The sequence below is a fragment of the Cydia splendana genome, chromosome 9, assembly GCF_910591565.1.
Source record: "Cydia splendana chromosome 9, ilCydSple1.2, whole genome shotgun sequence".
Taxonomy (NCBI): domain Eukaryota; kingdom Metazoa; phylum Arthropoda; class Insecta; order Lepidoptera; family Tortricidae; genus Cydia; species Cydia splendana.
Window position 1 is genome coordinate 14,450,340 of NC_085968.1, and position 14,508 is coordinate 14,464,847.

General features: G+C 45.2%; 1 protein-coding gene across 1 annotated transcript; it reads left to right on the forward strand.

Moving 5' to 3' along the window:
• The first annotated feature begins 10,538 nt into the window (after nt 1-10,538).
• LOC134793613 (mpv17-like protein 2) lies at nt 10,539-12,551 on the forward strand. The gene is made up of 4 exons (XM_063765237.1): nt 10,539-10,677; nt 10,763-11,079; nt 11,353-11,591; nt 12,192-12,551. Exons 2-4 carry the CDS (start codon nt 10,821-10,823, stop codon nt 12,330-12,332), a joined length of 639 nt encoding a protein of 212 aa, XP_063621307.1. The 5' UTR covers nt 10,539-10,677; nt 10,763-10,820; the 3' UTR covers nt 12,333-12,551.
• The last annotated feature ends 1,957 nt before the right edge of the window (nt 12,552-14,508 follow it).

Here is a 14,508-nt window from a genome sequence, read left to right on the forward strand (position 1 = left end):
ATATTCACTCTGCAGCTACCTAATCGCCAGATGAATATTTCGATCGACCGCTTAAAACCCGCATTCATCATCGCAGACACCGAGCAAGAAACACCTACGAGTACAACGGACATACCTACAACCTTAACGACCGCAACAAATATACCTACAACTACGAGTTCAACGAAAACGCCTAACATACCTACAACGACGAGTACAACGATCGCAACGAAAATGCCTACAGCTACAACATCGAACAAAACTACGCAACCGACTGTACCACCGAGTTTACCGACATCACAACAAAACAACAACAACCAACAACAGAAAAAAGGCATCCTGAAACGAAGAGATGAACCAGACACAACCACGACCACGCAAGTACCTACAAGCACGAGCACAACACGCCGAGGCCGCACTATTCGCCTGCCGGTACGCTTCGCTTGAGGGGGAACCCTGTGGGAACACTCGATTGACATCATGTGTTTTAACAGAAACACAGAATTGTTCTGATAAGAACAGTTGCGATCGACTGACACTGCGATTAAACAGAGAAACAGGACGTGCCCTGACAAGGGCAGTTTTATGTTGCTCTGAGAAGAACATTTTACGTCGCCCTGATAAGGGCAGTTTGCGTGCTCTGAGAAGAGCAGTTTTATATTGTCCTGAGAAGGACAGTTTAATATCTGGAGCCTGCAGCATCCTCGTCGATCTCGTCGTGTCTTCCAATCAGCGAGCGCGTAGCAGCGAAGCGAGGCACGGCGATCCGACGACGCGATGTTTACTCCACGGCAGCCGGCGAGCGAAAGGACTGTCGCCGGCGGTCAACTTAGTTTTATTCCAGCGCGGCACGCGCCGCGCCTGCGCAGTGGCACGCGCGCGCTCTCGCTCTGGCACGCGCCCGCGCACCGCATCTCACTCTATTGTAAATACGTCTCTTTCTTGCTTTTCTCAAATTGTGTATAAATACCGTGAGTTTTGTAAATAAATTATGCAGCAGTGCCAGCCCAAACCTCCACCTCCACTGCTCCCACACCTTCAAGAGTTCCAGCACCAGACACCGACATCGCGCCCCCCGCCACTCCCGACCTCGCCACCCTCGTGGCGCAGCTCGCGCAAGTGGCCCAGGCGCTCACAGCTGCCCTCAACACGCGGACTAAAATTCAATAGTCTGCGTGTTGTCTACTGGAACGCGCAGGGGCTACGGTCAAAGATCGGACTCCTGCGCCGCTTCGTCACAGCGCAGAACGTGGACATGATGCTGGTGTCCGAAACGCTCCTGCGCGCCGAAACCGCACTAAAGATCCCCGGCTACGTCATCTACAGGAAGGAGGAGCTTCAACAGAATGGCGCAGCTTACCGGGGCCTCGCAGTCCTAGTCCGGAGGTCCATTGTTCACCAGCCGGTGGAATACCAGCCCCTCGACTCCCTCTATGCTCTGGGAGTCGACATCAGAGTCTCGGGCCACGACCTCCGGCTCTACGCCATCTACAGGCCGGGAGGAGCACCCGGCACACTACGGAGAGACCTGCTGAAGCTTCTCAGTCCCCCCATGCCGATCATCCTGGCCGGGGATTGGAATGCGAAGCATCAAGCGTGGCACGCATCGAGGCAGAGCGCAGCGGGCCGCGTGATATTTCAAGCCGCCGAGGACCACAACTTCGAGGTGTCCGGACCCGAAGAGCCGACGCACCACGGTGTCGCGCACGGGCCTGACACACTTGACTTTGCGGTACACAAAAGTATCACTGCAGCCATCAGCCAGGAGACCCTACCCGACTTACCATCGGATCACCGCCCAGTGCTCCTGACCCTGGAAGACCTACCGGTGAAAGCCATCACCGCCCGACCCAGACGCCGTATCTGCTGGGAGACGTACTGCGAAGCTATGGAGGGGAAACCCCAGACCATGGCAGTCTCTTCAGCAGAGGAAGTGGAGACTGCAGCCTCCGCCATCACCTCCGACATGCAGGACGCGCTGAACACAGCGGCGCACACCATCCGGAGTGACGGGAGACGCCCTCTCCTGCCACAAAGGATCCTGGACCTCATCAAGCGCAAGCACGTCCTGAGGAGAAGATGGCAGACTTCACGATGCCCCACCCTTCGTTCGGAGCTCAACGCACTCGTGAAGAAGGTTCAAAAGGAGCTCAGCGACCACGCAACCATGAGTTGGGAGAGCCACATCGCGTCCATAGACGGTGACGTTCCCTCCATCCACCGTCTATGCCGACAACTCGGCACGACGCGGGACTCGACTCGCCCACTCAAGGATACCAACGGTCTGCCCAGATACAAAGCGGAGGACAGGGCGGAGATCTTCGCCGAGTGTCTGAGCAGACAATTCCAGCCCAACCCAGTCCAGGACCATGAACACCATCGCGCAGTCACAGAATACCTGGAGAGGTTCTTCGAGCAACCACTGGGACCTGAGGACGACCCGGTCTTCTTCACGCCCGGCCAAGTGCAGCGAACTCTCCGTCGCTGCAAACCCAGGAAAGCCCCGGGCCCCGACCAGATCCCGAACACGGCACTAAGTCACCTGCCACTGCGCTCCGTCGTGGCGGTGACCCGCTTGTTCAATGGGATTATGCGCTCGGGGCACTACCCGACAACGTGGAAACTTGGTCGGGTGATAATGCTGCCAAAACCTGGAAAGGACAGAGGAAGACCGGAGAGCTACCGTCCGATAACACTGCTCAGCACCCTCTCCAAGGTGTTCGAGCGGCTCCTACTGGGCAGGCTCCAGCCCTACATCGAGCCACGGCCGGAGCAGTTCGGCTTCCGAGACGGCCATTCAACGACCCTGCAGCTCACCAGAGTACTCCACTTCATGACGGCGGCCATGAACAAGAAGGAGTACACAGCAACCGTTTGCCTCGACATGGAGAAGGCCTTCGACAGAGTGTGGCACGAGGGACTTATCTACAAGCTGTCGAAGACCGAAGCACCCAGGCGAATAGTCAGGGTGGTGGCCTCCTTCCTGACTGACCGCCGCTTCAGAGTTGCAGTGGAGAACGCCGTCTCAGAGGAACACCCGATCCACGCGGGCGTCCCCCAGGGCAGTGTCCTCTCGCCTGCCTGCTACGCTCTCTACACTGACGACCTCCCAGTCGTCGGAGACGTCAAGCTGGGCCTCTACGCGGACGACGCGGCACTCTTCGCCGCGTCCATCAACCTCAAGCACGCTGCCAAGAAACTCCAGAGGTCCCTTGACGCACTCCCCGACTGGCTCTCCAGATGGAGGTTGTCAGTAAACGTCGGCAAGACGCAGGCGCTGATCTCCGGCTACATCAACCAGCTCCCTCCGCCGCTTCGCCTGCACGGCGAACAGATCGCGTGGCTGTGGCTACCCCAGGTCAAGTACCTGGGCGTAACACTTGACCGGCGACTCACCATGAAGCCTCACGTGGACGAAGTGGTCCGGCGCGCGAAATGCGCTCGAACCCTGCTCCGTCCAGTGCTCTGCAGCAGCCTCCCCCGTCGCACGAAGCTGGGGGTCTACAAAACCTACATACGGTCCCGCCTGACGTACGCAGCTCCAGCATGGTACGCCCTGGTGGCTGAAACAAACAAGAAGAGACTGCGTGCGCAGGAGAATGCGGCCCTGCGCACCATAGTAAATGCCCCCCGCTACGTGCGAAACGTAGACATCCAACGAGGCCTGAAATGGCAGAGCCTGGACGCCTTCGTGAGCCACCTCTCAACAAACATGTTCGAGCGCGCCGACCATTCAAGACACCATCACCTTCAGGGCATCGCGCCGCTGCACACACGCCCGCCGGATAACCGCCGCAGACTGCGCCAGCTCCCCAGAGCCCTGGCGCATGAAGAAGAAACGCCGGACAGTGGTTGAGGATCCCGCAGTCCACTAAGCCACTGACAGGCCACCGAGGGACATAAACGCCATGACAGGCCACTCGCATGGCCAGCTATGGCCATGAAGCCCCCGCCCTTAGAAAAAGGGCACTAAATAGACCCGCCCGTAGTTACGGGCGGCGATTCGAAACCGCCAAAAATCCCCAAAAGGGATGGGAAGGCATCTCATACCTCCCTCCGGGAGGTATGAAAGAAGCAGACAATGAATTATCATTCTTGTACATACCAACAAGTGTTTCACTTCTACTACTACAAACCTTCTGATACACCAATAGCCATAGCTTGCTATACTATGAAAGGCCTGGGACCTAACGCGGCAAAGACTGTAAAAAGCTCTCAGGACAGTAGGGGTGTCCTGAGAGCCTACCCCGAGCCGCTTTCGACGTGTTGCCTCTTTGTAGCACTTTCATACGTAAGTGTGACAGAGGGGCGACACGTCGAACGCGGTTCGCGGTAGACCCTCTGATTCTGTCAGCATATCTGTCTCTCTATCTCTCTCACTCATACCTGTATTCTTGACAGACGTTACGGCGGACCACCTTCCTGAGGATCGACCATGTTCGTGGTCTTAGAGGATATAACCAACGGAGACGCCATGTCTAAAATTTTCGGTACAAAATAGTCTGCCGTTTTTTGCGGGGGAGGGGCACATCAAATGTATAGGTACGTCATGTCAGATAAACGTCAGTCCATACATATGGTTGACATGTGGTTGACCATTGGCCGCCTATTTTCGACAGAGGGGAACGCCTGTTAATGGCGGCTCCATTGTTAATTACTCCGAGTTCGTGGTCCAGCATCTACGCCTATTAATAACAGTTTTTAGAACAACTAAATTAAGTACCTAAGGTTGTGTGAAGCGTTATACAGAAGAGAAAAAAAACTATATCCATCCCTTTTTAGGCCATAATACTAGTAGGAAGTCTGGCTAGCCAAAAATTGTTGACAGATATTTCGTTGTTGTATCACCAATTGTCTATGATTTAAAAAAAAGCTAAAAGTCAGTTGTCAATTTATGTCATTCATTCAAATTGTTTTCGGTTTATAAGGGGTTTATTTTAAATAATATTAATAATGTCTATACTGAGTGAGGTTCGCAAAGTATTATTTAAGCTCGTAATTAATTACGACAATGTGCGAAGTCGACGTGTAGCGTTGTATAACGAAGAACTGCAATGTTTACAACTCCTAAACAAATGTAAACAAACTAGGAAGTTGGTGCTCTATAAATATTTTGATACTTAGCATTTAGCATATTTGGCATAGTACTTACGTATTTTTTTTAGTGATGTACCGACTATTGATTTGGCCGACTAGCCGACTAGCCGACTAATCGGCGCTCGAATGGCCGATTAGTCGGCCGACTAGTCGGCTAGTCGGCCAGATCATTAGTTTCGTATAAGTTCAGGTAAAAAACAATAGTTTTGCTCAAGGGTTGCGCTATTCATCATAATTTAGCTTGGCTAAAAGGTGTTCTCTACACGTTCAAAGACCTTCACAAGAATCCTCGTTCAATTTCTGTCTTTAGTTCTTTTATTTTGTGATCCTGTGCAGACCGTCAACTTGTAGAAGGTATTTCCAAGGCTCTATTTCTCGTACGTTGTCGCCAGTTAAGAACCTATCCCTGTGGTCAGCGTCTTTACGTGCAACGTGCCCTGACTAAGTCTCTAAATTTTTGCAATAACATTAATAGTTCCTCATGGCTCCACCATTAAAAAAACTGAATAATAATAAAAAAACATTACTATCGAACTTGCACATGAACGCGAGAATTAGTTGAGATCGACCTGTAGAGGAAAACACCAGCCCACCAACATACGATAACGATTAAACGGTCAATTATATGAACAAAAGTTTTCGTATGCACCCTGAATAGGTATTTTAGTAAAGTGTATGGTAAATATTGACAGTTGATTTCTTTTTTTTCTGTTTTTCTTTCACTAATAAAGTGCCGACTAATCGGCCATTTTTGCCGACTAGTCGCCGACTAATCGCCGACTACAAATGTGGCCGGATAGTCGGCTTTCCCGACTAGTCGGTACATCCCTAATTTTTTTTAATGATGGACTAATATTACTAAATTACGGTATTATCGAGCTAGGTCTTATTTACACTACATTTCATTTTTCACGTTTTTACAATGGTATATGGTGAGAAAGTGTTAACATATGTGTTCATCGTTGACTGTACTTTACATAGTGGTAGAAATTATGTGAGCTGACTTTGAGTGCACGTCAACGTATATTTAACTTATATCCTTAGGTACCTTACGTGTGCACAGAAAATCAAATATATTTTCTAGTATCAAAACTATAATTCCTACTACATAAAGTGTGACCAGCCCAAGATTTTTTGAATTTCCCGCCAAACGTTTGTGTAATATTTCAGTAGCCAGACTTTTTTTTTTGTCTACCATATATTTTGTTTCTGAATGTACCTATCCCATAGAAGGTAGGATCGTATAGAAGTGGTATACGCGTGCCTCCGTGAGGGACAAAACATACGCAAATGCGACACTGTGATTGGTCGAATTCATTTGTTGCCCACCATTCTCCATACTAATAAAAAGTTGGGGAACAAACAAAAAGTGAGACTGTGACAAGGACAAGCAATAATACCGCTTTCTCTGCTACTCCTACTGAAAGATACATAAGACTATCCCTTCTGTCAGTTACCCCCACCACTCATAACGTTTTATTTATTCACGAATAAGCTTACAGTCTGATGAACCAAGGCGCTTATAAGTAATGTTTAATATTATACATGCTATGTTACACTTAGGCCCCGTGCGCACGGCAGCTTTTTCAACGCGCGTTAAAAAAGCGTTTGAATGACACAAATGGATAACCATGTATGTATTCACACGAAGGCGGTTTTTAAAGCGTTAACAGACTATCGCACCGCACCGCGACCTTGGTGCGGTGCGGAGCATTTATCGATAGTGTGTAAGCTTCCATCGCACATAATTATTATTAATAGCGGTGCGGTGGGCATGCACGTCGCACCAACTGACAGGTAATAATAATACTGGTGCGCTCCGCACCAATTTCCCTAGTGTGTAAGCTGCATCGCACCGTTTGACAGCTGTCATTTTCAAATTATGACAGTGGAATAATAATACTGGTGCGCTCCGTACCAATTTCCCTAGTGTGTAAGCTCCATCGCACCGATTGACAGCTGTCATTTTCAAATTATGACAGTGGGCGGCAATGTAGCCAGCCGATGAAATAACAAAAATGCGGAAGCAGTGCTTTAAAAAGACACACATATTTTAAGATTTTCATGGAAAAAGGTGCATTATATTACCTCACGCCCTTCATCTACCTCTAAAAAAGCGGAACCACATTAATTGAAATTCAATCTTAAAGGATTCCATTGCAAAAATTCATTGAAAAACACGGAAACATGGGACACTTGGCAACACTGGCGCACGTGTGCGGCAGTCTGTAAGCTAGGATCGCACCGTTTTGACGGTTCGGTGCTATGGTGTGGAAGCCCACGCCAGTACGAGCTATTCCTAGAACCGCTCCAAGGTCGCGGTGCGGTGCGATAGTCTGTTAACGCTTTTAAGCGCGGCGCTTTTTTATCGAGCACTGTTCGATTTTCGGCGTTGAGCGTTGGCGTCAAATTGAATAGACCATACGGAAATCCGTGTATCTGTTCTCACAAGCGTTGAAAAAGCGCCGGCGCTGCTGTCAGTTGGCTGTCAAGTGTAAATTTTTGGTGTCAATCGTCAAGATTATTATTAGTTTCACCTTAAAAATGTCAACTTATGCTTACAAATTCCTGAAATATTCAAGCTATATTCAAATAATACGTCGTAATAGCAAATAAAGTATGGCTTTGCTGAGATGCGTACGTGGCAGTACGACTCACAAGTGATTTTTAAGCGTTCATATGAACACAAATATTGGAAACGGTAAAAAAGCGCCAACGTCGGGTTTTAACGCAACGCTTTTTAAGCTGTCGTGCGAATGGGGCCTTACACTATAAAATTACATGTCAACGGTACAAAAACAGAAACAAATTCAATTATCAATTAAGTATCAAAATAATATGTCACTAATATTAATTAATCAGTTAAATGCCAGATCCAGGTATATCCTAGATTCATGACCTATCCTTTAAGCCCCTGCTACACGGCAGCCGACAAGCCTACTAACCGTCTGACCTAGGTCTGTCCTTGGTGTGTGGGTCCGTCTGAGTTGTCTGGCTAGACGGTGGCAAACCACAGTGTGTTCAGAACTCGCGGACAGACAACACGTATTGCAAGCGCACAAAATGGCCCCTAACCTTTCAGAAAGTTGGCGTGGCATTAGTACCTACTCAGTGGCGAATGGCCCTAAGGGCGGCGTATGCCACCCCTGGCGGATTGCATTTTGTTTTTCTTCCTTCACTTCTGGGGCGGCAAAACTTATTGGCCGGGGCGCCAAATTTCATAACCTACCTACTCATATATACTAGTGCAATGACAAAAAAATAAGTTTTTGGCAAAAAAAGAATATTTGGTACAAGCTTTTATCGCTGACTGTACTTTTCTTTCCAGAGGCATCTAATACTCGTCGAGACAATTCTAAAAACCCCAAACACAATTAGGTCGCGTTGTTCTATCACAGGGTTCCTATGGCCACCTCCTGTTTCCATCATCAGATCAGCTCTATGGTACCATAATAATGCATTGTCACCCGACTTATATACGTATGCAAATTTTCAGCTCCATCGGAAACTAGAAAGTGGGTCTAATTTAACTTGCAAGATTTGACCCATAAAAACATATTTACATACTTACATTAGGTACGAGTATATTGCAAGTTAATAAAAAGTTTGTAAAAAAAGAAAAGGGTATATGAATGAAACGCTGGCTCAAAAAACGGCATTTGTTGAGTCATTTCAACTTAATGAATTCGCTGGACTCTACGCTACGGGGACATACATAACTTTCTGAGAATGAAGAGGAAAGTATTTGATGAATTATTAGAAATGCTACTGAGTACCCATGGCATGGCTATTAACCACACGAGCGCACACGGCGCGTCCTTCAAGCGAAATGGCCTAGTGCGGTCGGCGTCGGGCGGCTACACGGTTCCGGACCGACCGCTCAGACCGCGGTCGCTGGCGCGCGCTCGCATGCCAAGGGCGTCCGGAGGTCAAACGAAATTTTGTTGGTAACAACTGTCTACACGGTCCGGGACAGACCAAGGCCACGCGGTTTGGGGGCTTGTCGGCTGCCGTGTAGCAGGGGCTTTAAGCTAGGATCGCACCGTTTTGACGGTCCGGTGCGATAGTGTGGAAGCCCACGCCAGTAAAGCAATTCCTAGAACCGCTCCAAGGTCGCGGTCCGGTGCGATAGTCTGTTACCACTTTTACATTCTCGTGTGAGCCACGAGCCGAGCCGCGAGCCGAGCCACGGGACGCGAGTGTAGCGGGGGTCGTGGCTCGTCTCATAGCCGGTTTAGACTCTCGGCTCGCGGCTCGTCTCGCGGCGCGTCTCGTGGCTCGCCTCGAGTGGCCTTGAGCGCATGAGCCCGTCGAGCTAATGATTACACTCTCGCCGCGTGGCTCGGCTCGAGGCTCGTCTCATGGCTCGTAAGCTCGTCGAGCTAATATATTTTAAACACTAACGGCACGGCATAAGGTTTATAATCGAATGACAAGTCGAACGCGAGTGTGAACGCAAGCGCGCGTCCCGCGCGAGCCCTCGGAGTAATTAACAATGGAGCCGCCATTAACAGGCGTTCCCCTCTGTCGAAAATAGGCGGCCAATGGTCAACCACATGTCAACCATATGTATGGACTGACGTTTATCTGACATGACGTACCTATACATTTGATGTGCCCCTCCCCCGCAAAAAACGGCAGACTATTTTGTACCGAAAATTTTAGACATGGCGTCTCCGTTGGTTATATCCTCTAAGCGCGAGCCCCTTTGACTCGTGCCCAAAAAACCCTTAGAGGATATAACCAACGGAGACGCCATGTCTAAAATTTTCGGTACAAAATAGTCTGCCGTTTTTTGCGGGGGAGGGGCACATCAAATGTATAGGTACGTCATGTCAGATAAACGTCAGTCCATACATATAGTTGACATGTGGTTGACCATTGGCCGCCTATTTTCGACAGAGGGGAACGCCTGTTAATGGCGGCTCCATTGTTAATTACTCCGAGAAAAAACCGCTCCTCCACGCGAGCCGAGCCGCGAGACAAGTCACGAGCCTACCGTTCACACTCGCGTCTCGTGGCGCGGCTCGCGGCTCGTCTCTTAGCTCGCGCGAGAGTCTAAACCGACTATCACGGCTCGGCTCGCGTGGAGGAGCCATGGAGGAGCGGTTTTTTGGGCACGAGTCCTGAGGGGCTACCGCGAAAACCGAAATTCGCAAATTGCCGGGATCTTACTCTTTTACTCCAATGAAGGCGTAATTTGAGTGACAGAGAAAAATGCCCGCAATTGACGATTTTCGGTATTGGCGGTAGCCCTACTGGCGCGGGACGCGCGCTTGTGTTTACATTCGCGTTCGGCTTGTCATTCGATTACAAACCTTATATCTAGCAGTTAGTGTTTAAAATGTGTAATCATTAGCTCGACATACTTACGCGCTCGAGGCGGGCCACGAGATGAGCCGCGAGCCGATCCTCGAGCCGCGAATGTAAACGCCTATTAAGTTGTCATATTTGACAGTTCAGTTCAGTTGACAAATTTCAGAATGTCTGTTTTTCAGCAAAAAAATGTACATTTAGGTGCATTATTTCATTTTTGTGGAGAGTGAGAGGATATTTTTACTCATTATCATGTGTTTTATATTGTCACTTTAAGTATCGGATGTTAGTAGTTAATTGTCTATCTTTAATTTAACTTTGTATCATAATTCGATTTCATCATTTTTCAAGGATATTTCAACGTTTACAGAAGCTTATGGGATTTATGGCAATTTGCGTAATGGATCGGTAGAAGGCATGTGTGGCTGATGAACATTCTTAATATAAGTATAATGCATGCTGCGTGTGGCATGAGGCTCCTACAAGCCACGAGCCCTATCAGGAGTCAACATAGGTCCTTTCATTCAGCATTCAATCGCGGTATAGCAGTCCTTTTCAATCAAAAGAACTTGCTACTGACCAACAGCTTTACATCAGGATTATTTATGTTTTTGGGAGACTTGGCACAGCAAGAGTTTGAATATCGGTCTAAACAACTTAAAAAACGATATGATTGGACAAGATCAGGTATTTAATCACAGAAAGTTTACCAAAATATTGTAGTTATATAAGACCTATATGATATATTATGAGATAAAATATAATTTTTATTTTGTTTTAATGTGTCAGTTTTCATTTATTCATTTTAATTTTAATAATTTGAATTTTTAAGGTTTTTGTTTATTTGAATTATTATTATTGTGGTATTTTATCTTAACATGTATGGATCTCTGGTTATCTGAAATAAATGTATTTTCATTTGATTTTTTTGATAATATAGTACATTATTTTTTGTTTCAGCAAGAATGTTAAGTATAGGAATGCTTATGGGTCCATTCCACCACTACTATTATGTTTATTTAGACAAGGTACTACCTAGTGCGGACATTAAGACAGTTTTTAAAAAAATAGCTTGTGATCAACTGTTTGCATCACCTGCAACTATTTTATTTTTCTTTGTCGGAATGGGCATGCTAGAAAAAAAAAGCACTCAACAAACAAAGGACGAGATTGCATACAAGTTCAAGTACACATACATAGTGAGTGTTTTATTTTTAATATTTTAATTTGTTTTGTGTAACTACTTTGTACTTATGTTATGACATATAACAATTATCATATTGCACTTACCAAAATCAATTAATTACATCTAACATTTTATGATTCAGAACTTGGTCATAAAAAAAAACAAAAATATAACTGTAGAATGTATGCAAAAACATTAAACTCAACAGGCAAAGGGTTAAGTATTGTCAGTCAAATTTTGTGTATTTATAACTTTCCTTGTTGTAAAATCGTTTCCAACTATTAATCAAAAATATGCAGTAAGGTCCAAATGTGCTTAGAAATATTTAAATGGTTCCTGTATGGATATGATGGTTGTTCTTGTCTATGTGACAGCATGATAAAACGGTGTCTGTCACTTTCTATCCCACGGTGTTAAAAAGTGACAGTTATTTTATCATGTGGATAAAGCCATCCATAATACGCCGGCTGATTTTCAAGTGATTATCTGTTCTTTGGCTAGTATAAAGCATTCTTGCACACAAAACATCCACATATGGTTATTACAGTAGGAGGTGTGTTGTCAGGACACTAGTGAAAGAATGTTATTATTTATCATAACAATTTTGTTTCAGGGTGACTGCTTATTTTGGCCACCAGTACAGTTCGTGAACTTTTTTTTCTTACCAACAAAATACAGGGTATTTTACATAAATGGCGCAACAATGTTATTTAACGTATTTTTATCTTATATAAAACATTTTGATCAACATTGATGTATTTACCTTCGGTATACAGCAACACTCCTAACGGTACATCGGTGGACCTTATTACAAAAGGCATAAGGGCCACCAATGTACAGTTAACAGTGTATGCGATGGTACAACCAGTTCTGTGAAGTATAAAATGTAGTGTAAATATTATGTACATAGTGATAGAAAATATGTAAAAAGTAGTAAAATTCGTTTGCTTGTGAAATATACTTTCTTTGTTGACTTTTGAGCTTGACATTCTTAAACTGACTCCAGTCCTGGGCAGTTTGGGTAACCTTCCCCCACCCCATCCACAAGCCTAGCTATACTCTGTATCTTTAGGTATTTATATAAAAGTAAACAAATCTACCCTCAAGTGGCTCCTTAAGCCAGTTGAGGGTAGATGAAAAGATTACATGATCAAATAATGTAGGTTAAAGCACAGAAGAAATAATAGTACTACCATACAGAAAGGACACTTCCTACAAACCCGAAGTTTGACAGCGATTCAGGGTCGAATTATGCTATCCCTTTCTAATATATATCACTATCCCTTTCGGCTATTTAGGGTTGTCAAAATTCAAGTGATTATCTTATCTGTGGTCGTGCACGCACAAGGAAGTCAAGTGATGCCAACCCTAATAATTGCTCGGAGCAATGCTGAGCCGAGTTCGACCGAAGTCAGGGAGTGTCTCTCCACTGGTTAGTCAGGTCGTTCAGTGACAGATACAGGCGGTTTAGTATTTGGTTGGTTAACCAATAAATGTTATAACTACCCGAAAATGTACAAATTGTTTGTTTACGTTTATTTAAATACCTAAAGATACAGACTATAGTCGATAGTGCCTATGAAACAGGAGGTTGTCGTCTATTAAGTACTACTATAACTGAAATAAACGTATAACTGTGAAGGCGAGTTTTATAGTTCATATTTGAGTAATTATACTAATTATCAATGACTGATAAATAAAACAGAATCGATCGAGCCTACTGTTAACTAATCTGTATGTTAAGCAGTAGGTATATTTTTCTTACCTTTGAGTTGATAATGCTAATCATATTTGCAAAAAAAACCTCTAAAAATAAATAGCCTTTATCATTTGTAACATTTTATTGCAATATTGACAAAAAAGTACAAAATCACTTTACAATGTTTGATACAAGATGTACCTATTTAATTATTTTACTTCATGGGTAGTATAATAAATTACTCGACAGACAGGTATCAATTAATTACCATGTACAATTGTACAGTCAAAGAATTAATTTTCCCCTTGTTCCCGTACCATTTCGTACCTTGTCACAGAGACAATCAATATAAAAGACGCTAGGGACCTCATTTATACTATTGTCAGTGTCACTGTGACAAGGTATAAATTGACCTTGACCGTACCTATAACAAACTTAGCCTTTATTACTATGTACAGAAAAACCAGAATATTGAAGTTCGTGTTACAACTGCAAATACCTACAATTAAGGAAAGTTGTTTCGGCATAACTGTGCCTGTTTCATGTATTATTGCACAGACTAACCCGCAAAAAATGAATGTCCTTCTTAGCCAACTTTGCATCAGTGAAGTGGGGAAGTGTCATTATAAACGTAAGTATCATGTTCATAGAAATTAGTCATTAATGATGACATTGATGACATCGCCACACTTAGTCATTGCAAATGTACGCTTGGTCCGACTCTATACTGTGAGCCGGAGCCGTGGTGCATTAGGACCAAACCAATCGATCGATCGAGAAACTATCGATCGATTGGCGTGGTAACACCTTTACGCATGTGGTGTGGTTTGGCCTGTACTAGGGCCTGGCCGCGTAGCCAAGATGCCAATATCGCTTACGCTCCGTAGCGATCGAAACGCAACTGTCACTGACGCACTAATATGGAAGAGTGATAGATGGACATAAAGCTTTTCGTTGTCGAAGCGATAGCGATTGTAACCTTGGCTAGGCCGGCTGATCCGAAAGTTGTTAGCTGCTTCGGCTCTACTCGTGCGATTGCAATATGATTTATACCATTGTGAGGGATATTTCAATGCTAATTATGGCCATTTTTTTACTTATGTTTATTTTTTATATAATATATTTTTTACTGAAAGCTGTTTATGGAGTTATAAATTACTAAGAAAAAAACTATTTTTTTTACAATTACTTAGATGAATTTTGTATTGAAATCTTTAAGAATCAACTTATG

Bases quoted from the DNA above. Each gene is read 5' to 3' on its own strand.
- LOC134793613 (XM_063765237.1), top strand. From the start codon at position 10,821: ATGAACATTCTTAATATAAGTATAATGCATGCTGCGTGTGGCATGAGG. The intron at 11,080-11,352 runs GTATTTAATCAC...TTTTTGTTTCAG, and splicing joins ATATGATTGGACAAGATCAG to CAAGAATGTTAAGTATAGGA. The intron at 11,592-12,191 runs GTGAGTGTTTTA...ATTTTGTTTCAG, and splicing joins AGTTCAAGTACACATACATA to GGTGACTGCTTATTTTGGCC.